Source organism: Crocodylus siamensis, chromosome 4, assembly GCF_052110815.1.
Source record: "Crocodylus siamensis isolate JL-2025a chromosome 4, ASM5211081v1, whole genome shotgun sequence".
Classification (NCBI taxonomy): Eukaryota; Metazoa; Chordata; order Crocodylia; family Crocodylidae; genus Crocodylus; species Crocodylus siamensis.
Window position 1 is genome coordinate 206,846,847 of NC_143398.1, and position 25,224 is coordinate 206,872,070.

A 25,224-nucleotide genomic window follows, 5' to 3' on the forward strand; every position below is an offset into this window, starting at 1 on the left:
CCCGAGACAGCTGACAAGGCTGCGCACAGGGCCTCCAGGGCTGCTTCAGGAAGCAGTGGGCCGGCTTTCTTCCTCTCATGTCACCTGCTTTGGGTGTCGGTGCTGAAACTGCAACATCACCTAGCCCGGGGCTGGAAGTCGCACTCACTCTCTCCGGGGTTCAGGGCTGCAAGGTCTCCATGAGCTGCAAGGCCACGGCTCTGGTTCCCGAGAGATCCAGGGAGAGAGAGAGAGGAGAAGAGAGTGTGTGTGTGGCCACTTTGCGCGGATTGCCTGGTGTGGCCGGGAAGGGCGGGGGAAGCCGGTGCTCCCCGAGGTAGCCGGGCACTGGAGTGCAGCGGGCTGAAGCATCGCGCTCGCCTCTCCGCGACGTGTCGAGGGAGGGGCGGCGCCCGGGGCTGCGAGGGGCCTGGAGCCCTGCCTCATTCCCTCATGCTAGTTCCGGGGCTGCCGGGTATAAAGAGCTTTATACAATGTCTGGAGGGTGGGAGTCCACAGAGAAGGCGATGTCTCACCGGGCGAGCCCGCCTTTCTTTTGCGAGTAGCGGGGCAAGGCGGCCAGGCCGGGCTCCGCGCGCTGCTGCGGCGCCGACCAGAGCCCTGAGCCCTGAGCCCGCGAGGAGCGGCGGCATCCCGGCCCGATGGGACCGCGCCGCGGCATGGCCGGTGCCTGCAGACTGCTCTTCATATTGGCCGCGTGTGTGATGCGGGGCAGTGGGCAAGGTAAACCCCGAGGCAGCGCAGAGGGGACGAGTCTGCCTTTATGGGGGGGCTGGGAAGGCACCGCCGCGCCGCGCCGTCCGCAGGGGCACGGCTCGGCACCGGGTCAGGGACAGGCGCATCCCGCCTGCGCTTGCCCGGACGGCTCGGCTCGGCTCGGTTTGGCCCGGCCCGGGCGGGTCTCCGGGACACCCTGGCAGGACGCCTTCCCCGAGCCTCAGCCTCAGGTGCGGGGCAAGGAGGACCCCTGGCCCAGGCAGCGGCGAGGCAGCGCGCCCGGGCTCTGCCCTCCGGCGCCGGCAGACACCTGCCTGGGTCCGTGCCGGCGCCGCGGCCGGGCTCGGAGCTGTGTCTTTTGCAAGCCACAGCGAGACTTGCAGCGGGTGCCGGAGGGCAGCGTTTGCAGCCAGCTCCGAGGTGCGGCTGGGGCTGGAGAAGGCTTTGCTCGGGCTTCCCCGGGCATCGCTGCTTCCGCGGGCAACGCAGGGGGGTGCAGAGCCCAGCCGGGGAGTGGACTCGGCGCTTTATGGTGGGGAGAAGATGCTTAGCCGGGGCCACAATCCGCTTCCCCGCTCAGCCCCGGCCGCAGCTTGGAGGCTGGTGCAGAAAGAGAGAAAAAACTTTTTCTCTGGGCTTTGCTGTTGCCAGGCAACCCCCGGAGCATGTGACTCCTGGAGCAGGCTGCGCCGCCCGGGTCCTGAGCCGGCTGCTGAGGCTGAGCCAGCCACTCGCTGCCCCCAGCTTGGCCCTGCGGCCCGTCGCTTCCTGGCTCCCCCTTCCTCGCCACTCAGTTGCCCTGCAATGAAAACGAAGCCCCTGTTGTCTCAGCAGGATTAGCCGAAGTAAATTTCCTGGGCCACATAGATGGGGGGTGTTAGGTGTCTGTATTGAAGTGCCTAATCTGCTTTCTTTGCCCAACTCTTAGTGTAAGCTCCTTAGGAGGAATCGAGTAAGTAATTATACAGCAACTGCTGCTAACAGCACCCAATTCTGAGCCGGGAAGTGGTTGGGAGATAGCTAATGTAACCAGGAACATTGCAAAAGCTCCAGCCAAGGAGGTCACACTGGGCAGAGAGTTAATCCTTTGCACTATTATTTTACATGAGATAAGACTGAAACTACAGTGCTGGCTTTAATGCTTAGTTCCTTGCTCTGCAGCTACCTTATAATAGTCAGGGCACTTGCTGCTAAATGACAGGATTGGATAAGGGTGGGGGAAATCTTGGCCTGGAATCCTGAGGCAGTGGAAGCATGCAGGGTTTTGCTGTGCTGGGAGCCTGGAAAGTAGCTGAGTACTTTTGTTAAATGTGGAGATGCAGTGTTAGTAATGGAGCACCCACTAGGAGCCGTGTTATATACTTCTGGATAGTGTTGCCGTCAACTTTTGTGATTTTATTTTGTTTAGTATCCTGAGCTGTTTGGCAGGGTTTTTTTTCTTTAAAGCTCCAGATCCAGAAGCCCTGTGACATTGGTAAAATGTCATTAAAGGGCAGATATAGAATATGATCACTAGAGCAAATCCATGAACTTAAAATTGAGGCATAAGCTTTTTAATGCAGAGCATACAGGATCTCTGTACCATTTATTTTGTATTTATGGGGTGCAATTTATAATAGGAAAGAAATGACTGTTCTGTTAGACAATGAGTCTTTGGTTCCTGAGAGTGCCCCTGCTTCAGATTTTACATAGTGATTAATTTTCAAAGACAAAGCTGTTTTCCGTTTTTAGAGGGAGCGCTCCTACTTAGGCACCTAGAGTTCTCTGTAACTTGTACAAACCTCATTGGCTTAAATGAAATTTGCATGTCCCCTGTTAAATTTATAACAAATCATTAAGCTACTGTTTCTTTTTGTGTTCCTGGTTTTGGGCCAAATTCAATAGATTAAGCCAGTGGCTCTCAACCAGGGTGCGATGATTCAAATAACTGTTAGGTGTGCAAATGTGATTCACAAGATAAATCCAGAGCTTTCAAGTAGGAATCTACAGTATTAAAAACATTCTGTCTTGCTGTGGTCTGAGTTTTCTGTGAAACAGAAAAATCGTGCTATTTTTCCATTGTCAGAACATGAATGAAACTAACAGCTGGCATTTCCCAAAGGGGACCTAGAGTCTAATGAGAAGTGCCAGGAGTCTAAAAATGTGAGAATTATTGGATTATGTAATTCCATCAGAAAATAAATGATATATATCTGAATATATAGCAAGGTAACATACACATTTGATATTTAATTGATATGCAGAATGAGGTGAAATCCTCTCTAAAAGTATGACAAGCACATGGCAGGAATAGCAGATAATATAGCATCTGCTCTGCTCTTTCTTATGCTCCTCTTAAGTTCTTCTTTGGGTACACTTGCTTCTGTCCCCTGAAGCAAGTTAAAAGTCACCAGTTAAAAGTCATGCCAGCGTGAGTTAAAAAAATGATACTGTATCTCTGGCCTGAAATCACTGACCCACTGCTGTCAACGGCATTTTTTTCATTGAGTTTAGTAGGACCAAGATTTCACTCCAGCTGGTAATGTGTATTCTTGCTCAGTGAATGCTTCTGAGGGTATTTTCATTTCTAAGTACTCTGGTCTGCATTAAATGAGTAAGTTTTCTGCTTGCACCATAGCTAGTTTTTGTCAGATTTACCATGTTAAAGTTCTGATTCACATACCTGGAAATAAAGGACAATCAGTGACCAAGGCTGAATCTGTAGTTGATAAATAATGATTTTGGTCTAAGCCCTATTACTTCATCCAGTACAACCAGGGACAGACACAGGCATGGGCAAACTGAGTGGCTGCTCAGGGCCTGGACAGAAAGGGGGCTTGAAAATGGGGGGAAAAATTACAGTTGCAAAAAAAAGGTTTTAATATTGTGCATATATACAGGACTGACAATGTTATCAATTGAGAACAAACTATTTAAAGACATCGATACCACCAAGATGACAGAACAAGGAGCAACTGTCTCAAGTTGCAGGAAGGGCAGTTTAGTTTAGATATTGGGAAGAATTTTCTCACAGGGTAGTAAAACACTGGGACAGGTTACCCAGACAGGTAGTGGAATCTCCATCCTTGGAGGTTTTCAAGACCTGGCTAGACAAAGCTTTGACTGGGATGATCTAGTTGGGTCTGGTCCTGTTTTGATAGGGGGTTGGACTAGATGACCTCCTGAGGTCCCTTCCAACTCTAACTTTATTTGGTTCTATGTAATAAAGACTTTAGCAACAAAAAAAAATCATTATCTCTGGCGAAGTGTGGCCACTGAAAGTCCCCCACTGAAAGTTCTCCCCAGGCCCACTAAGTACAACTACAAATATGAGCATTTCTGGACATACCCTTTCTTCTTACTAAGGGGGAATACAATTAAGTAGACTTTTAACTTGTGTGCTAGTCATCCTCTTTCAGGAGCTCATTATTTCATGAAACCATACTTGCAGGCTGAAATTTTTTATGGTTGATCTCAGGCTGGAGGTAACTTCCTTATATTTTTAGCAAGGTGAATTAATTAATTTTATGTGTATTTTGACTAAAAAGCGTAACATTCCCTACATATGTTCAATAAAAAATTATGCAAATAGATAATATCATGACTACTAGTAGATATAACATCTAATTTGATTTATAGCTTAGAAAAGAGGTATCAAAGACACATGGAGCTGTATCATGTGGTCTGCCTGTGGTGCTGCCTGTGTACCACATTCAGTGCCTGCTCCAATTTATGTCCTGGAGTGGCAGAGCAGCTGCTGTGTGCAGCAAATCATGCTGTACAGAGGAGCTGACTACTATTCTGGGGCTGTGCAGCAAGCAGCGGTGGCTCTGGGGTCATGCAGCTCACCCTGCAGTGGTGGCAGCTCCAGGTTCATGCAACACAGCCCTAGACCATTGGAACAGGACTGGGCTGTACAGGACTGGGTGTCTGCTCTGTGGTTCTGCTCTTGTGCCACACATTCAGCCCATGATGAATTAATTTAACACCTCAGCTTAGATTCTTGCCCTAAGAATCACCAATGATGCACAGCATCTAAGATTGTCCCAATGGTTGCAGTGGCCTCCAGACTGACTTGACATGACTTGGTTTAGATTCCTCCAGTGTTAGGTTGCCAGTTCAAATTCCAGCCCGTGCTAGGTTGACTAGAAGTCATTACTTCTTGAAAGATATTCAGTAGCCAAACTGAAATTAAGGTGAACCAGTGCACATATGTCCACATCTCAGATGGTCACATTTGGCATGAAATGACAGATTCAGCAAAGAGGTTGAGAAGTTTTATAGTTTCTAGGGTCGGAAGGGACCTGAGCAGATCATCAGGTCCAACCCCCTGCTATGGCAGGAAAGAGTACTGGGGTCAAACTACCCCAGCAAGGTGTACATCTAGCCTGAGGCTGGGTAGTCCTTGTAGAACAGATCTTGGATGTGCTGCTTGAATGACATTGATACATTTGCAAATCTACTACACTATTCTTTGCATAAAAAATCCTATTCTTCAGAATTCAAGAGCTCTACTTTTCACTTAGATTTCTTTCCTCTATCTTTGATATCAAAGGCAGTGTGGTTCTCTTGTGTAGGGGTCAGGCCACTGAGGGCTGCAACATAGGAGATTTTGCTGTTGTATATGAAGCTGTCCATAGGTAGAAGCCTATGAGATCCAAGTAAAAGATTATGATCCCAACCTTTTCCAAGACTACCAGTGAGAAGCCCCTTTATAAAGGTTTTGTTCAGAGGGAGGGAATTTGTGCTTTAAGGATGGGAGGAAAGGTAGGTGTTTCCAAAATAATATGAATATATCCTATTTACAATCTAAGTAAGGATTAGAAAGTATGGGAAACCTTTGGGTTGACCTGTTTATTGTAATCCTGCACAGGTATAATTTTCCTGGTCTCTGTTAATGAATATAAATAACAGAAGTGCTTGGCTTGATTTGCTCAAAAGTCTAACTCGTATCAAAGGAAGCTGGACCTGGACTTTTGGTTCTGTTTGCTTGTTCATATTTTTTATGGCCTGAAAATATAAACATTTGTTTCAGTGAAGTGGTTTGCCAGAATTTCACATTTATTTCACATTTGAAATAATAAAAGTGACTTTTCTACAAACTAAAAGTCATTCTTGTTTTTAGGTGTTTTTTTGATGAATATGCCTTTTTTAGTACCTTTCTTGATCTTTCTTTAATTATTTACTTCTTCTTTACAACTTGGGCAATGAAGTATATCAGGAATTTGCTAAGTAATCACCTAAAGTGAAGAATGGGGCAAAAAACAAAATTTCAGTTAAAAATTGAAGGCAGTAACTGGATGACACCTGGTTAGACTTAACGTTCTTCACAGACTGCTAGAATTACAGTAAATAATTAAGCTGCAGGAGTCAAGACAAACAGGGACAGGGCATCCAAGGAGATTTGAGCTAAGATAGATATGCAATGTATGCAACACATCCAGTTCCCTGTGAGGCAAACCAAAACCTCTTTCATATACTGAGCTGACTGGAAATTTGAGCAGTGAAATCCCACTTTAATCCTGATTTACTTTCCATGTGGTTTGCAGGAAATGAGCAAATATTCATTTGGGGGAAGGTAGAATGCAATTTCACTAAAGCCTTTTAATTCTTTTCCTTTTGGGCTTCCTGGATTCACATGATATCAATCGCCCTATCCTAAACCTTCACCCCCACATATGGCTTCTTACATATTTAGAGTATTGGAAGATGAAATACATTAGTGTTTGTTTTTTCTTTCTTGTTATTTTGGCCCAAATCTTGTGGTCTTTAAGCGGACTTTTTTACTCAGTTTTTAGGGTGGAAACAGACATCTGATTTCTCATTTGTGCTCTTAAACATTTATGTAGAACAAACAGACATCCTTACCCTTTGTGGCACCACATTACCCACAAATCAGTGGCACAGCAAAAGGAAGTAATAGGCTGTACTGCTTTATTGCAGGGGGCATCTGTTACCTTGTGGTAATTTTCCCACTGCCCCAGACCTGAGCTTTGGGGGAAAAGTGTTTCTATGCTGAGCCAGTCCTGGCTGCCCCAGACCTACACTGGGTGGGGAACACCCAGCGTTCCCTGCTGCTCCAAACCTCTGAGTTTGGGACAGTGGGGGATGCTATGTGTTCCCTTGCAGGGCTGGCTGAGTGTACAAGCACTTTCCCCCTCGGCCTCAGACTCATGGTGTGGGTAGAAGATTGTGTTGCCCCTTGTCCCACACCATTAAAGGCAGGACAAAGGAAGAGTCACCCAATGATGTGAATCAGCTGTGTTGCAACACATCATGGCACAGCTGAATTGCTCCATTCTGCAGTGTCTGTTTCTAGCTTCAGAGAAACTTAAATTGCAGTCCGTTGACTAAGCAACGGGTTTGCTTTAGCTCTCTATAATTTTTTTTAAATAGCAGGCCAGCTACACTTTTTTCTGTAATATCTCCCATTGATGGAAATATTATATTGATTAGTATTAATTTTTACTGAACAAAGCCTGTTTTAGGAATGGAAAATTGTTAAAGTTTTTATAGTATACTGTATAGAGTCCATAAAACTTTGAGCGATGTTGGGCCACCAGCTTTAAGTCCCCCATTCTCCTTATTTTAAGTTCTGCTATAAAACAGGTAGAACAATATCGCACTTTGACTGTTCTACACTTTCTAGAAGACACCCTGTGTGAGAAGTATAGAAGGTTTTCTTAGTTAATGATCTGTACAGGTTGACGCATAGAGGCCTATATAAAGTCTATGTTTTTAAAGTGGTAATCAAATAACCTAAGTCAATTAATTACTTGCTAATAGTTTATATTAAATTTGGCAAATATAGGATGGAACTGCTTTTTAAAACTAAATTACACCTATCTTTTTATACAAGTCCTTAGTGATGTATTATTACATTTTTTCTCTCTACAGTCTACGGTCTTATGAAATATATTGAAGCTGAAGAAAAAACACCTGATTCCCTCTCACTCAAACCCCTGTAACTCCATGAAATTCATTGGAGCTATTCCTGAATTATAGTCATGTAAGGCATGAAATAAGGTCCAGACACCAAGTGGTTGATAGTAAACAGTTCTTTTAATAGTTTACCATATTTTGAGGTTCAGTTTGAAGTTCACTCTCTTACGGTAATGTTCATTTTATTAACTGCCTTTTTTTCTTCCAGCTCAGCATATTTTTAGAACAGTTTACAAAGATGAAGTTTAATTAGTAAGCATGGAAATGTGGAATAGAATGGATGGCCTTTAGATTTCACAATCAGCTTTTACTGTTGGTATCAAGTCTTTTCATCTTTTCTTTGTTTTGCAATTGTTAAACTGGATTAGAGGCATAAGGATCACTGTAATAATTTTTTTTCCTGGATTAATAAAATGACATATAACAGTTAATTGAGCTCTTTTCTGATTTTTTTTAATTTTATGTATCTGGTTCATGTTAATTTGAACATATTGATTTATATTAATACATTCAGATCAAGAGGCCAGATCATCAGTGGCATATTGTGCCCGTTTACACTATCTGAAGCTTTGATCCATTATTTTTATATGTGAGATGCCCATCTTGTTCCACAGTGGTAAACTACCTTTCTCACTTTAGGCCCTATGGTCTTCAGTGGAATGCCATGTTGATAGAGGGGCCTACTCATATGGAACAAAGTGCAGGATTGGAGCCTTTGTTGTATTCTGAAGCATCATAGGAGGAAACCATTTCATGTCTTATACACATTTTCCAGGAATCCAGATCCTGAGTACTTACCTACCTTTAAGAACATTAACTGATCAAGGAAATGTGCTATAGTGCTTATTTGGTTTGGGGAAGTAAGGGCTCAAGAACAGGGCTTCATAATCCTTTAGGTTTGTCTAAAATATGATAATTTGTTTCAACTTTCCATGAATGCTTCTGCCCATATAGTAGCAATGGAAACCCAGGTTAAGATATGACTAGAACCATGACTACTACCAGGTCAACTAACTTACTGTTCAGCAAGCTTAAGTAACATGTGAGTCACCAGAGCCTAGCTTTTCTCATGAGGACTATAATAAACAAGTGTTAGCTGAATTTTTTTTTGTTTATTAAATTCTCTAATGCACTGTTCATGTGTTGACTTGAGCAAGACTTCATGGTTAAGATCAATGTTATACACTGAACAAGTTGGACCAAAACCCAAAACACATCATATTTTTGAACACTGTTGTAACTTTTATTGGCATTAATTCATATATATTTTTATTATTATGAAGTATAGTAGGTATTTAAATATTGCACTTGAAGTGAAAGGGGTTATATGCTTCTTTGAAATTACTGGCAGTGCTTTTGTCATCTTGTTTGCAATTGTAGGAGTTTTCTTTATTAGTTTTCCAGTTTTTGCCTTTTCCTCTTCCTCTCAAGCCAGCCACAGGCTGTCTTTAAAAACCTGGCTCACTCTACCATTGGAAAGCAGTTTAGTTCCTAATATTGTGTAAATGCACCGAAGCACTAAAATTCCTACCAGTACTTCTGTGGTTACATGAAAGGTATTCTCTACAGTCATTAATCTGGGTCTTGACAATTTGAACTGGCTGAATATCAGGAAATCTGAATTGAATTTTAGTTGCAAATCAACAGCCTTATCCTGTCTTCTGTACCCAGGCAAAGGGCCCATTTACCCACTGGAGTAGGAGAGATCAATTTCCCTAGCACTTGTTATGGGGCTGATCTCCTGCTATGGGATTTATAATTTAACTGAATGCAGTCTTGTATAGAAAAACGACTGCCAAAACTTGTGAGTTAATTTGGCTGTACAAAAGTATTGGAACTCAACTTTATATATCTTAGTAATTAGGCTGTCTTTTTGGATTTGTCTAAAAATAATAGGTTAGTACATCAATAATTAAACATACAATTTGATGTAATTTGAAAACATATGTCTTATTACAGCATATTTCATAGAATCATAGAAGAGTAGGGCTGGAAAGGTCTTAAGAGATCACTGAATAAGGGGTGCACTGATAAAGATTTTTTTGGCTGATATTGATGGTCAATTGACCACCCATATTGGCTGATACCAAGCTAATAGCCAATGTGCAGCCTGGCAGCTTGGACATCAGTGTCTGGCCAGTAAGTCTGTGGCGGGGAATGGTCATGAAGGGGGAAAAGGGTATGAGGGGTAGATCAAGGCTCCCATGGCATAGGCAACTGATGGGGCCAGTGCCCCCCTGACGGCGGATGCCAATGCTGACAGGAGGGCTGGTGTCCCCCCGACAGGGCTGTCGCTGGCGGTGGCTTCTGCGGGTACCCCCCAGATTCAGAAGGCACCAGTCATTCATGCCGCATGGTGAAGGAGGAAGTGGGGCATGGCCGGGTCCATCCTGCACTCTGCCCCAGCCCGACTTGGCAGCACCTACCCCTGTCCTTGCCCAGCCCCACTCCCTCTGTCACTGAGGGGGCCTTGATCTGTGCCCCCCATGTCCCTTCTCTCCCCCATGCCCCTTCCCTTCCAGAGACTTAACAGCCAGACTTCACTCTCCAAGCTGCCCAGCTACATTTCTGGCTGTGTGCATGCTGCGGCTGCACGCGTACACACGGCATTTATCAGTGACATTATCGGCTATAAAAAGGCTAATTGCTGATAATGTCAATTTTCCTTTTATTGGTGCCAATTGGATGTGGACTGATATACTGCTGCACTTCTACATCGAGTCCAACCTTCCAGCCAAGGCTGGATCATCCTTATCAAAACTATCCTATACAGATGTGTGTCTAACCTATTCTTAAAACTGCAGGAATAACCCAAACAGCAAGAATACCCTAACCTGCCACAGATAAAGCAGGGGTATGCAGGCACTGCAAGGACAGGACGTAGTTTCCTCAAGAGATCCTAAGACTATTATGCCCCTGTTATAGAGGAAGGCACCCTGCTCCTCCCCTCCTTCCCCTCAGATTTGGCTAGGGTTACCATATTTCCAGTATCAAAAAAGAAGACACCTGTGAAGGGCAGAGAGGACGGGGAGGAAAGGGGGAAGAGGTATATGATTGTGGTGGGGGGCTGTGATATGCCTGTGCTCTGCCTCTGTCCCTTACTCACAACCTGCAGACCTCTGCCCCACCCCCCAGCCCTGCTGGTACCCCTTATTACTGATCTGCGGCCCTCTGCCCCCCCCCCCAAGCTGTGCCGGTGCACCTCACTCCTGACCCGCAGCCCCCTGCCCCCCCAGCCCTGCTGCCTACTCAGCTCTCACACACACACACACATGCATGCACACATGCATACACACTCTCTTTCTTTCTCTCTCTCTCTCTCTTACTTGTGGGGTTGGCCCCCAGCCCCAGCCCACAGCTGCAGCCTGCCCTGTCCCACCCCATGCAGATCTGGGGGTGCATGCCCCTCCTAGGGTGTGCACAGTGGTGGGAGCCACTCCCCCCCCACCTCCCCAATGAGCCGTGTACCTTGCTGCATCCGGACTGGGCAGCATCTACCGCAGCCCCAGCCCCACTCCCTCCTTCAGTGCAGGAAGTGTTGATCTGCCCCCCATGCCCCTTCCCTCCCTCTCCCCTTTCACCACAACAGACTTATCAGCTGCATGCAGCTCTCCATGCTGCTGGTTTGTGCTCTTCGCTGCCTGTATGCTGGGCTGCAGCTGCATGCACGCACAGGCATTTATCGGCCACATCAGGCCAATTTCCAATAGTCGATTTTCTTTATATTGGTGCTGATCCAATGGCCCCCCACTCCGTGTGCACTCCTAGGGTACACAGTGGTGGGGCAGGTTATGATCTTTGCTTGCCTGTAGGTGAGAGCAGTGGACATGTGCACCTTGTGCAAAGGTGTCCTGATATTCAGCCATTGTACAGGATGGGGAAGGAGATTAATTTTATAGCCTATTGGGTTCTTGTGTTAATTAGAAACCAGTGTTAGACAAGCCAGGGGACTAACAAGTTAAAATGCTAATGGGAACAAATTAGCTAGGATTTTACTGCAAGTTGGCTAACATAAGAAATGTTTCTTTTTCCTTCTAATGTGGATATGCTGCGCAGGGCCAGCAAACATGCCTGGAGTGACAGAACCATGGCTCTCTTAGTTGCTCAGTCGCTCTTTGAGGGAAGCATGTAGTATGCAGCACCAGTGTGGATACATGTAGTATCCAAGGGAAATTGCAGGATCCTTACTCTTTCCAGTTCAGTGTGCCTGGGAAGTACAAGTTAGTCCTTCCCAGGCAATGATATTGGTTTACTTATGGTAGTATGTGTAACTATAGCGGTGATGAGCTGATTCACCAGAAGTTTCCTAGCATTTTTAAAAATGAGAAATGGATTTGTAAATGTCCCTACTGGAGAGTTTGTCCCTCAATGGGGAGAAACAAATGTACCAATTTCCCTGGGGCTGGTGGTAAGAGATAGTAAAAGGTTAGGGTGGACATTGAAACTTTATTTAGTGCTCATCTTTTGGAGATTTTAGAGGTTTAACTTCCTTAACTGGGTATGTCTATTAGTATTTGAGGTAAAGGATTTCTAATTTTTTAATCACAAAGAAATGGAATCTACTGTATTTTAAAAACCAAAAATATTCAAATTGGCAAAAGGTGATTTCATTTTAGCTACCTGCTCTCTTGTTAAAATAAAGCTACAGGGAGTAAACTTTCAGATATTGTTTACATGGGCCTGCTTGAAAGAAATTGCTTCAGAAGACTCTGGGATGACTAGTCAACACAACGATGGGATCAAGCTGTATGTTAATTGAAATTCAGTCACTAACCCTCACATTCATTATACATCCTGCATGTCTCACAAATAACTGTGCAGGTGTGTACTTGCCATGGTCAGGCAGAAGAGTAACTACTACCAAAATGTCTGTCAGGTGAAACTATTGGATATACTTTTTTTTTGTCTCCAGCGTCAGCTTTTCACTTATACTAACATTTATTCCATTTGTTGTTTTTTTTAGCATTAAATCACAAGCAGTATTTTTGTCAGGGTTGTATGTAAAATGATCATAGCTACTATGCAGCATCCAACTGAAAATCAAGCTGGTTACCACTTTACTAATATGGAAGCTCCAGTCCTGTGCAGATACATGCCAATGTTTAATTGATGCAAGGGGCAAGGATTTCTCAGGGTGATATCTTTTATTGATCCACTAAAAGAGACCACCCTAAGAAATCCTTGCCACTCCCATAATTTGTGGACCATCGTCAGGGTGGGGGGCTTGGAGGGGGCTATAGCGACCCCAGCATTTGCCTTAGCCCCCCCTATAGCCACTCTTCCCTGCACCACCTTTGTGCAAGCCCCCCACCTCCACCTTGGGCCGCTGCTGTCTGCCCCATGTACGTGAGCCCCCCACTCTCCTACCTGCAGCCCACAGAGGTGTGGCACTCTTGGCCCAGCCTGGCCTACACCTTTGTCTTGGGATGGCAAGCCAGCAAGCAAGCATAGGTAAAACACGTTTAAGTGAGTATTGTTAAAAAAAAAGAATAAGTATGTTTGTCCAGAAGATGTATAGCGCAGCCCTCCCTCCCCATTTTCTGTCTGGCCCTCCTCAGCCCCTTCCACCGAGAAGAGGCTGGCATCGTCTCTGGCCATCAGGCTACATCACTCTTATGCTGCCAATGTTTAATTTATGCACTGAGAGTAGTCATTTTAACTTCAGTAGAGCTACTCACTCTGCAGTAACAATGAAATGATTAGGTGTTTGCAGGACATAAACCTAAGTATTGCTGGCTGGACTGGGCCCATATTTTACTTGATAGATTAGGATCAGAACAATAACAGGTTTTTGGATATTGGCTCTGTTTGGTGAAAAAAATCTAGGAGCCTGTTTTATTGAAAGAAATTCAGCTAAAATGAGTTTGTTCCCTTCTTTTGTTGACATGTTTGCTGTAACACAGTTTATGTGCACCTTCTTCCGCTGGCAGTTGAATCTCATTGCTGTAAATAGAAATGAGACAATGCAATGAGAAGAACCTGAGATCTTACTTCTGGTCTACATTAGAAAAGACACCAGCAAACCCTTTAAGAGTAGATTGAGATTTACCATTAAAACTGTGGCATCTGCTGGTATAGTTTATATCAGAGAGTCTGTCTTTAGTTTTCACATGAGTCTAATCCCTATTGAAGTTAATCAGTGCTTTTGTCTGCATAGAGAATGCAGCAAAGAATCCATTTCTTCTAAAAGCCGAGTAGACTGTTTAAAAACAACCTGCAGACGGGGTCAATCCTGCATCCTTTTCTTTTGTGAAGAACTCCACTGGGCTCTATGAAACAACAGGTTGCATGAGTTAAGGCCTACAGAGGCAGTTTAAGAATGTAACGTAAGTGAATGTTTGAGCCACAAACACTGTATTTCAAACTCTATGGCCTGAAATCAGTAGCAGCTTTGCTGTTTACCTCAGTGGCAGCAAGGCCAGACCTCCAAAAATGAGAAGAACAAGCATGACACAGATAATTTTAAAGGATAACACACATATTGAATTAGCTTATGAAAACTGGAACTGGAGCAAGAATGAGGAGTGTCTAAGTTAGGAGAAATCATTGCCTAAGGAAACAAACACACGGTTTCCTATAAGAACCAACTCAGGCACCAGACCCAACTTTCCTATTTATCTGAGTAGTCCCATTAAGTACTGTGGCATTTTTGAGTGAAAAGAACAAGTATATATATGGATATGCGATGTTCACTAAAACTGTTAATCTAGCTACAGCCTTAAATTACTTTTGTCAGTGCTGATGTATTTGTGATATAAAATTTCCCAATAAAGTTGCTTAACACTAGTTTTTTTGGCAAATTATTACATGTTATATATCTTTTTAAATGTAGCAGTGCAATGCATAATGGATTTTAAAAAGTGTAATTGTTTTAGCTTTAGTCTGACTGGGTGGATTTGGAACGCACTGTTTGGGGCTGATCCCTGGCACTGCCAGGACCCATCGCCTTTCAAGACTGCATAACTTAATTGAATCCAACCTGCCATCTCAGCATGAGATTTAGGTTGAGAGCAAGCAGTCAACTGGGTAACAAGTTTATTTAAAATACACTGAAACAATAAAAATGAAAATGGCTTGCTGAGAGGATGATTTTGTAGCCTGAAACAGCATTCATCCAACTTTCTCAGTGGTGTATATGGTAGATGTCATGTCTGAGCACGGGTTTTGTCATTGTTTTCAGTATGCTACATAGTTGTAAATACTTCCAATTCTTGGAGATTTTCCACAGTTGGTCCCCTGTTGTCCAATTGTAATTCTACAGCAGCCTTGGGGCCATTAGCAAAGTTCATTCTTATGAAAATGCTTGGAATGCTTCCTTTTGTGAGTTGCTGGGGGTGTCTTTTTCTTTTTCCATGTTTGCTTGTTCTTCTTCCCCCTCATGTCATTTGGTCAATTAGAACAGATTTGTGCATATTTAATGTGCTATACAACAAAAGGGGGACTCTTGGGATTTAGAACAGTAATGCTAGAGCTCAGTAGAGTGTGCTTCACTTAAGATACAGTGTGCTTCACATCCAGCTAATACACTCACAACAGACTTATATGGATTAAGATACCTAATGTTAAAGCAGCTGATTAATACCATCCAATTTAGTACAGAACATGTTCTTTATGCACAATGTGTTGGAAACCATTGAAATATGTAAAATGTGTTGTAAAGATTAATATTTAATGCCTGCTGTCTTTAGCAAGACTAGTCACAAATAAAACTGCGTAAAATAGGAATGTAAGTTCTTTTACACTAGATATCTTTTAAAGTACTTCATATAAATATCAGTTGTACAGACTCTTTCTGAAAGATTCTATAAATATTAATGACAAGTTCTTGTTGGTCTGACTGCTTTTTCATTGAAGAACTGGGGATATTTACCACTGACTTCATGGAAACAGGGTCAGACCTCATAAGGTTTAAGGGAAATGTATTTTATAAGTGTTATGTTTACATTAAGCCTATATTAAAAATAATTAGTGCTCATAGGGCAAGCGTGATGGGGTAGAGTTTTGTTTCTTTTTGTTTACTGGTTGAAATGAGCAGTGGACTTACAGGAAAAAGATAATTGCTTACAACCTGATTACTCTTATACATTAAAAATGAAGACATCTTTTCATACTATTTGCTATTTATATATGCATATGATTAATATGCAATCATTTGTAAATTGTAGGAAGGTTTTTTACATTTAGAATCAGCATAGCTGATTTTTACATAGGCCCTAAATATTTATAAAATACCTTAATTTTTCACTATTAGAATCAGTATTGTCATAAAGTGACAGTATATTGGCAACAAACACTTTATTCTGAACAGGACTTTTTCCTTTTTAAAGCTAGGATGTTTTTAAAGTTGATTTATTTTGACCTGTCTATAAAGCTGAGAGTGTTTTCCCTTTTTTCTTAGTTTGGATTTATACTAAGAGAAGGTGAAAATAATAATGTTAAGAGTAGAAAATTAATTTTCTATTTTTAACAAGCTGTTTGCATTTGTAGCTTTTTCAATTAAAAGAGCTAAATTAGAGGTAGCGAGGATGAGGATTATGAATATCTTTAATGTTGCTAGGAGGCATTTACAGTGTCATTCCTTTGAACTTGATGTCTGCAGGAGACTTGAAGCCGTTTTTCTTTGTAGGAAAGCTTTCCTGCTTGGTTTCAATAGATTAAAATCCTGAATTTCTTTAGTTCTAGGATTTATGTGGAGGCATTAACAGAAATGAATCTATAGCTCTTTCATCATTGTATTAAAATAACTGAACTGGAAAAAAAGGTAATAGTTTAACATGGAAAACAATAATTTCAGGTTTTTTTAAAAAGAGTATGTATGTGAACATTATTAAAATAAGATTTGGTGCTGACATTTTTATTTCACAATCAGCATGTGCTGTTCATATTTCTCTTTTAGGCTAATGCAAGGGTGGGCAAAATATGGCTCGCGGGCTGGATGAGGCCTTGATTGTATCTGGTGCACAGCTGCCCCGTGGTGCTCTGTATGGGGCCAAGCCCTGCCCACTCCCACCTGGGGCAGCCTGTGCTGTGCTCCCACACTCACCTACCTGGCGCCTGCTGACAGCACCGCCCTGGCCCCAGTCCCGGCCCAAGTACTGCTTGGATCTCCCCACCTCCAATAGCTCTTCCTCCTCCCACCCCTGCTTCCCCTGGGCAGCAGGTAGTGCGGGGGTAGTGTAGCAGGTAGTGTGGGGGCATGTGTGCCAGGCACCAAATGCCTAGCCAGGTGGCGGGGCAGGGGAGCTGTAGCTGGGCAGCTTCTTCCCCAGCATGCGGGGCTCCAGCTCTAGGTCCCGGCCGCCTTCTACCCACTTGGCCCCCCGCAGTGACTGCTCATCATGTTGGGCGGGCAGAGTGAGTGGAAGGTGGCTGGGAGCTGGAGCCTCACATGCTGGGGCAAGAGCTGCCCGGATGCTGCTTCCCCATCACCTGGCTGGGCATCTGGTGCCTGGTACTTTCCTGTGCTACCTGCTGCTTGGAGTTGTAGGCCTGGGATGAAACTGGAGCCATAGGTGGTGGAAGGCTGGGGCTAATGGGGCTAAGCCCCTGCAAATGCTGGGCAGCAGTGCCAGCACAGAGGGCCACGGGACAGCCCAGGTGCAGGATCTGGGCAGCTGCAGCAGGGGATGCGTAGAGACACAGACATGCAGCTGCAGCCTGCATGCAGCAAGGATCGCAGCCTGGCAGCTTGTGGAGCACTGCCTGCCACAGCAGGCAAGTCTGGGAAGGGAAAGGGGCATGAGGAGGGAAGATCAAGGCCCCCTCAGTGAGGGACAGACTGGGGCAGTGGCAGGGGAAGGGGAAGCGGCATGGGCTGGAGTGAATGGGGCCATGGGATGGTTGTATCCCAGGCAGCTGTTCCAGGGATGTGGTGGGGCTCCCACCACTGTGCGCACCCTGAGGGAGGCATGGGGGTTATGTGTCCCCTGGATCTGTGCGTGAGGTGGAGGCAGGCTGGTGCTGCAGGCTGGGGCTCAGTGCCCTGCTGCTGCAGCCTCGGAAGCTCCATGACACCATGTACCTGCTGCCTGTGGACAGGCAGGGGACAGTGCAGCAGTGTCAAGATCTTGTGTTGAAAAACCTGGATTAGTGAGTAGGTAGCTATAGTGGAAGCAAAGCAACAGAGAGGCTTTTGGCTGAAGCATGCATTTCCTTTTCACTAGGTGTGGAGGAATTAAGATGGAATTTTACAGATTTAGTCTCATCTCCCTGAACATTCCAGACACTCATGCAGCATTTGACAGAAATGTAGATGCAAACACTAGTAGATCTTTTGAATTCCATGGGCAGAATTTTTATGGTGGACTGCATCTTTGCTTTGCATTCTCAGTGGCAGAACCAAAACTCAAAACATCTTTTATTAGAATAAAGAGGAAGATAAAATAACATCTTGCCACTTCCCTTTTTTGGGGATTGTCTATATAACAGATATTGTTTGTCAGTTCTTATTTTAAAGACATTGCACTAATAGTTGATAAGTTTGGTGAAGAAAACGTGCTTTAAAGCATGTTCCATTTCAGGAGCTGTCTGTCTTAGTTTATAAGAGGGGCCACAGACTGCAGTTTTACTTTTTGGTAGAACTATTTCAGAATGGAACAACTTAGCCTCGGATGTAGTGGATTCTCCAGCCCTTGACATCTATAATTCAAAACTGACTTTTTTTTTATAGAGATGCTGTAGCTCAAACAGAATTTGTGGGGGAATTTATTGGACAATTTTTTTTGCCTGTGTCATTCAGGTAGTCAGAAGAGATCTTCATAATTGTTCATTTTGCCTTAAAATTCTTGGATTATGCAATTAGGGCTCCTGGCAGATGTTCTGTTAAAGGGGCGATAGGGTCTGATCTGCAATCCTAGCAGTTGCCCCACATGGGCATGGCAGGAGGTACAGTTGTGGGATCAGGGATTAGATCTGAATCATGCCATCTTGCTGAGTGGGGGAGCCCGGGAGCATGATTCTGGGTTCTCCCTGCAGTGGCAACTACTAAGCCTGGTGCTCCTACAGCTGGATGTACCAGATCACTTCCAGCCTTGAGAGTGCACTGGAGGCTTGAAGGCTCCAATTTAAAGTGCAGTGGGAACCAGCTTCTGGCTTATTTCCTGTTGTATCACAACATTAATTGCTTGAATGTGTGGCCAGGTTACTAGATAAGATGCGATTAACTGCTTAATCACTAGAGCTGTGCGAAATGGCACCGTTCCATTTTGACTTCAGTTTTGAGGTTTTGACAGAACAGTGTTTCATTTTGAATTTCATTTCAATTCAAAACTGCTGTTCCATTTCACTTCATCGAAACAGTGACACTGTTTTGACATTTCATCCATTCGCTATAATGGGAAAGTTTGAAACAGCCTCTTTCATCCGGCAGGCAGATGCAGGCCTGCAACCCCGGGAGGGCTGCAGGGGCTGTGCCAGTCCTCCAGGGGCTGCGGGCCCCCCATCTGCCTGTCAGATGAGAGAGGGAAGCTGGGTGCTGACGCCTGGAACCGGGAGCTGGGGAAGGAAACTGAGCCTGATCGCTCGGTTCCTCGCTCCAGCGCTAAGATCGGGCTGGGGAGAGGAACTCAGCCCAGCTGGGGTTCCTTTCCCCAGCCCGATCATAGGGCTGGGGAGGGCAACTGAGCGATTGGGCCCAGTTCTCTTCCGCAGCCTGATCACAGCGCTGGGAAGGAAAACTGAGCCTGGGCTCAGCTCCCTTCCCCTGCACTGCCATTGGCTTCCCGCAGCCCCGTGGCAGGAGGTGGGAAGATCCCGGGCTATGCTCCTGGCTGAGCCACATGGGGCTGTGGAGCCACTGGGAATGCAGCCCTGGTTCTCCCCTGTCTCCCACCACCTGGCTGCTTCGGAACATTTTGACTAGTCTCATTTTGTTTTGAGGCTGTTTCGAAGCCCTTTGTTTTGATTCAATTTTGCTGTTTTGCACTCAAAATGAGTCAAAGTAGTGTTGAATCGAAACAGCAGGTGAAATTTCGCACAGCCCTATTAATCACATCTTAAGTAACTTCTGCCGGGGCCTCATAGTAATTCTTTAGATACTAGATTAGTGGTTTGAAGTATCATAGACTTCAAGGTCTGGCATGTTTGTGCATGAAGAGAAAACTGAAAAAAACAGTTTACTTCAGAGAGGAGATGAATAAGAAGTGTGCTAGAGCACTGATCCTCAGCTAGGGTGCTGTGGCATCCAGGGGTGTTGTGACATAATTTTAAGTGTGCTGTGCAGTATGGGCATTGTTAGGTATACAAACATCTGCATATTATTCACATAATAAACCCAGAGTCCTATGGGCAAGGTATATGGTCTGTAGTGCTACAAACTGCACATGTGGAATGTTAAAACATGCCCTGCACTGCAGATTTGCTGCATAGGGACAAAACTTGCTACTTCTTGGTAGCAACAAAAAAAAACAACAACAAAAAACCCAGGAAAAAAGTGGTGCAGAGCATGCTACAGTAGTGTGTGCCAGAACAAATGGAGGCTTGGTCCTCCAATGAAATGCTCTGGCTGCTGACCAAAGCATCTCTATGCTCCATTTGTGCCCTGGGTGCTCCAGCACTCTGGGAGCCAGAAAGAGCGGGGCAAGGGTAGTTTGCTTACAGCAGGGCAATTTGCGGGGGCATGTGATGAAATTTGTGCTATAATTTGTGCCACTGCAAGTGCATGCCCCTGCTTGTCTGGATGCAGGGCAGTGTTTTCCAGTAGGAATTCACAGAGTAAAAAACATGTTGACCTGTTGTGGTCTTTCCAGGTATTTACAAAGGAAGAATTTCAATATTCTTTTTCCACGGTCAAAAAAAGAGTCAAAAGCTGGCATTTTTTGTGGGGTGTCTTGAGTTTATTGAGAAGTGCCTTAAATCTGACAAGACTGAGAACTACTGTGTTGGAGGTGTATACAATGAGGAATGACCTAGCCAAGATAGTATACCTTTCCACTGGTTTTTAAATTTTCTGCCTTTCAGTTTCATTGACTAGTTCCTTTTTTCTTTATTACACAAGTGAAGATGAACAGAAGATGTGATTAGGCTTGAATACTCCTTATAGAACCTCAGGTCTACATTAGATCCTGCCTTTGGTTACCTTCCAGTGCATCAGTGTATGTTCATCTTTCTCCAGATTACAGCTCTGCATATAGGACAATGTAGCTCTGCATATTGAATTGAGCTTAAATATGGAAGGATTGAATTTCCACTGTAGGTTTCAGTGTAGATATTTGTAAGCGTTTCTTCATTGGATTGGATATGAATACACAGCAAAAGGGAAAAAAAGAGAAAAGAATGGAAGTATGAAAAGGCCTAACAAACTGCTTTTGGTTAAAGAATGAATTAAGAGCCTCGAACTTGAAGTTGACTGAGAAGTGTTTACCTGAAGGATAGCATCAGTGATTTTAGGCTTCTTCAGCTTCTAAAACCACTGTGCTGAAGGGGCCTTAAATCACTACCTGCTCCTGTTTGGCAGAGTTTCATATGACCTTGTGTGACATTCAGTAGCATCTGTTCGCTGCCGGAGTGATGCACTGATGTTTACCAGAATTCTCAGGTGGTCTTTAAACTTCACCTTCACTTAAATAGCCATGCAGTCACTAGGCTATGTTCTTCTTTCTCTTACAAGTGTGAATCTTCAGCAATTCCATTAAAGAAGAGGGAATCATTTTTATGTAAATAGAAGTGTAAATAGATGTAAATAGAAGGGGACTTTGCCCACTCTGAGAGGATACAAAATAATTGTATCAAATAATACATCTGCTGTATTGAACTCAGTTGCACCACAATTAGCATTGGTAGCCTGTAGCTTTTTTAATAGCATGAGATTTTATTTTTAATACTGACTAAAAGCTGAATATTTCACAGTTTAAAAGTATTTTTCTTTTTTTGAAATTTGTCCTTAAATCTTTTGCTTTTAATACGATTGTTTCATGTTGCTTTAATAGCAAGTCACAGTCTTTTGCGTAGGTAGCTTACTCTATGCCATGAAAAAAGGTCTTCTCTATTCTGGCATAAGTGGGTTTTGAACCCTAGACACCTAGACAGGAACCTATTACAAGAGGTTACCCGGCAGACAGCTGTGGAATAAGAAGTAGGAACAATGGTAGTAGTATAAGAACTGACAATGGTAGTAAGTCTAGAAGTAGCCTCAGGAACAGTAATACATATATTTTCCAGAGGGAGATATTTTGATCTGTGGTCATAATTAATTAGTGTAATGATGATTTGGAATACAGTAGATTTATTTGATTTTGCTCTAGTTCCTTTCTTGAACACCTAATAATTGAAATGGGCATTTCACATTTTTTTGAAAAGTCAAAATTTCATACATTTTTAAAAAATGTTCCTAGATTCCTTCTGTATGTATTCCTGTGTGATCCATGGAGTCCACACTTGTATCTTTCTATTCTACATTTTCATTAAAGTGTGAGGGGTAAAAATATACAATAAAAGCAAAGCAAGTCACCTCTATATTTTCCTTTTAGTAATTTTTAAATATGACTTTAAAGAGTAAATTTTTCCTTGTTTTATTGTTTAAGTACCATATTTTTCAGGATTTTGTTTTTTCTGAAATAAGTACCTGGTTTTAACAACCTCTGTCAGGGTAAATCAGATTTTTTACAGCAATTAGCTCATTAGCATTCATTGTTGGCAGTCTCTGAGTGATTCATGAACTACCTTGCCATTTTTACTTACTAAAAAGAAAACCTGGAAAATAATATTTTCCATAATTATTACCTCTTCAGTGAATCCTGGCATCTCCTGAATAATGGTAATAAACAAGAAAACTCTCCTTACCTTCTAATAGCCTCCTATTATTACTGTTCTCGTGGGTCCATACTCTTAGGTTGCATAGCAGTTCTAATAGAACTAGCTCTGTTGGATCCAAGTGACTGATCATGTGAGTAACTACTACTTGGTATGACTACTTGTTCCCTAAATTAATACTTAAATTGAAGATTCAATTAGCTTTCTTATCTTCATTAAAACTTTGAATGCAGAATCTTATAAGGACTTTAGAAACTGCTTTTTGTGAAATTCATTTAATGGGCATATTCTTCAGGTTGTGATTTGGAGTTACTTTTGACATTATTATTTTTATGACTCAATTTTTCCTTTTTTTATTCTTTAAAAATACTTTTAGATCCCGAACACCTCTATCAATGGATTCTGTAATCAAGTGTTTCCTGCATGCTTTCTTCTCTTAATGGGCAGAATTTCTTTTGATCACAGTTGAAAAACATGCCTTTTAGAACTTCAGTGAGAAATGCCTTTGAACCTGCAGATTACTCTCACTTCTTTCTTACCTATAATTTATTTTCAAGTGGAGGACATTGTGTTTCTACTAAATAAACAATCACTTTGTGCTAACCACTTAGATACTAAGAGCACATAACAGAGTGATATGTGAAGGGTTAGCTTGTTTTGCTTTTTGTTAAATTATATCAGAACTGCAGCTTTCAGAGCAGTAAGTAAACATGGAAGATTACATTTGAAAAGACTAATGCCATAATTAAATGAATTATAATAGGTCTGCTGATGAATTGTATAAATGGATATTGGTATAGCACTTACCATATATAGTTCTGAAAGATTTGAGCTATAGCTTTGCAAAATACTTAAGAGTAGAAAAGGACTACTTGCTTTGTAACTATTCTGTTAATATTCAGTTTTAGCTTTTGATACAGTATGAGGGGTGATGTTTATAAACTTTTCTAGACAGTTTAATCAATGTTATTATCTCACTTTATACCAACCTAAGGATATGTTTAAATGCAATAATTTACAAAAGAAAGGCAAAAGCAAATTATCTATATGTTAGAGAAAGCTTAAGAATTTTAACTGGCTAATTATTTGTAGATAATAATATACAGTGGAATGATTTTACATGCTGCTTGCTTGTAAGCATTTTTTTCCATTTAGAAACTTGAAACTCTCTGGATTTTGATTAAACTCTGCATGGTAGTTTATTTTTCAGATGGGTACTATTAGGATACTTGTAGTTTTGGATGACACTAATGCAGTAAATATGCATATAGAGTAGGTTTTATTTCCAGTGATAGTTCTAATCAATGAATTAATACATAGATGTTGTATTTACTAGGACTTTTAAAAAGTATAACTGCTAATCTTATAAGGAAATGTTGCTTAGAAGGGCAAAATTCAGCAAGAGAGCCTGGGATTCCAGAGTGAACGTGTACATTCCTTCAGGGCATTTTTGCAAGGGAGGTTGTTGTGTTTTAAAGGTAGTTGATAAGAGACCTGCACCACCAACCCCAGACCTGCACCACCAACCACCATCACACATTAGTCCACAGAAGGTATTTGGGTGTACATACTCCTGTACCACTCTGTACCACCATTTATCCAAGTGAAATTTTTGACCATTTGCAGGATACATTATAAATCAGGATGTCACTACCAGACAATCAGATTTGAACATTCCTTGCATAAAGTAATTTGCCTGTATCCATTAGGAATACATCACTTAACTGTGTTTATGTGACAGTATTGATATGCCTAGTTTTACATGAAATTTAGGGTAGCATATTATTTATGTCATAATTCATAATCAGGTGGCTGTGCTTCATCTTTACTGAAGATATCTCTTGGACAAGACACTTAGGATAATTGAAATAGGTTATTTTTATCACTTGGTTATTCATTAAAGTAGGATATTGCTTTTTTCAGTTGATTTTGGAGTTGGTCTTTGCAGCTGCCTCTGCTCTTTTAGTATTGCTTTATATTAGGGTGCTGACCAAGGGCATGTGAAACAGAATATTGTTGAATCTAATTATATCTCCTTATTTTGGAAAACTGGAAAGATGTTCATTCCCTCTCATTTTACTGGATTACAGCAAATAGTCCCAAGCTGTATATTTTATTCTCTAAGGGTGTAGGGAGATGTCTGTGGAGATAACCAGTAAGGGTCTGATCCTGGTGCCTTTACACAGGATAACAAGGACTGCTGCAACAGTATTTTAGTTCACTGACATCTTAATTGGGGTGGGCAGGGGCTTTTAGAGTCTGATTGACAGCAGATCAGCTTTGGATCAGCCACAAAGTCTTAAAGTATCTAACAGTCTATGCTTCTAAGATGTTAATTATCAATCTATTTCCTCATATCTCACTGAGTATGACTTCAGCTAGTATGACTTAATTTAAAAAAAATCTGGATCTCTGTTTTGAGACTAGATAACAGCACATGACAGGTAAAATGAAATGTCCATAGCAGCTAAGTGAATTAGTTTGACTTTTAAAAAAATATCCTCAGGGACTACAGGAAAGACTTATGTTTAGAAATTATATGGAAAGTCGTTCTTCATCTTCATTTAAGTCTCTATAACCTGAGTCCATAATCAGACAATGAACTTCTGGTTTCCATATGTGGAAACTTTTTCCTGACTAGGGCTCTCCATTCTTCCTGACTTCCCCATTTTATCTATTCTGTGTAAAAATTACATATATTACCATCTCATAGGCTAGACTGGAACAACCTGCTGCTGGGTTTTTTTTAATCTGTATCAGATCTGTTCTCATTTACATTGAGATAATCATGGAAATTCATTGGGCTTGGAACTGAAATTTGATCATTTCTTTTAACTG

At 42.5% G+C, this 25,224-nt stretch overlaps 1 protein-coding gene across 3 annotated transcripts in view; it reads left to right on the forward strand.

Moving 5' to 3' along the window:
• Positions 1–491: 491 nt before the first annotated feature.
• LRP2 (LDL receptor related protein 2) overlaps positions 492–25,224 on the forward strand; it is a 217,917-nt gene continuing 193,184 nt past the window's right edge. For all 3 annotated transcript variants that reach the window (XM_090045536.1, XM_090045537.1, XM_090045539.1), the window contains exon 1: positions 492–723. In XM_090045536.1, the coding sequence (XP_089901662.1) occupies positions 642–723 (82 nt within the window). In that variant the 5' untranslated portion in view covers positions 492–641. The remainder of the gene's footprint in view (positions 724–25,224) is intronic.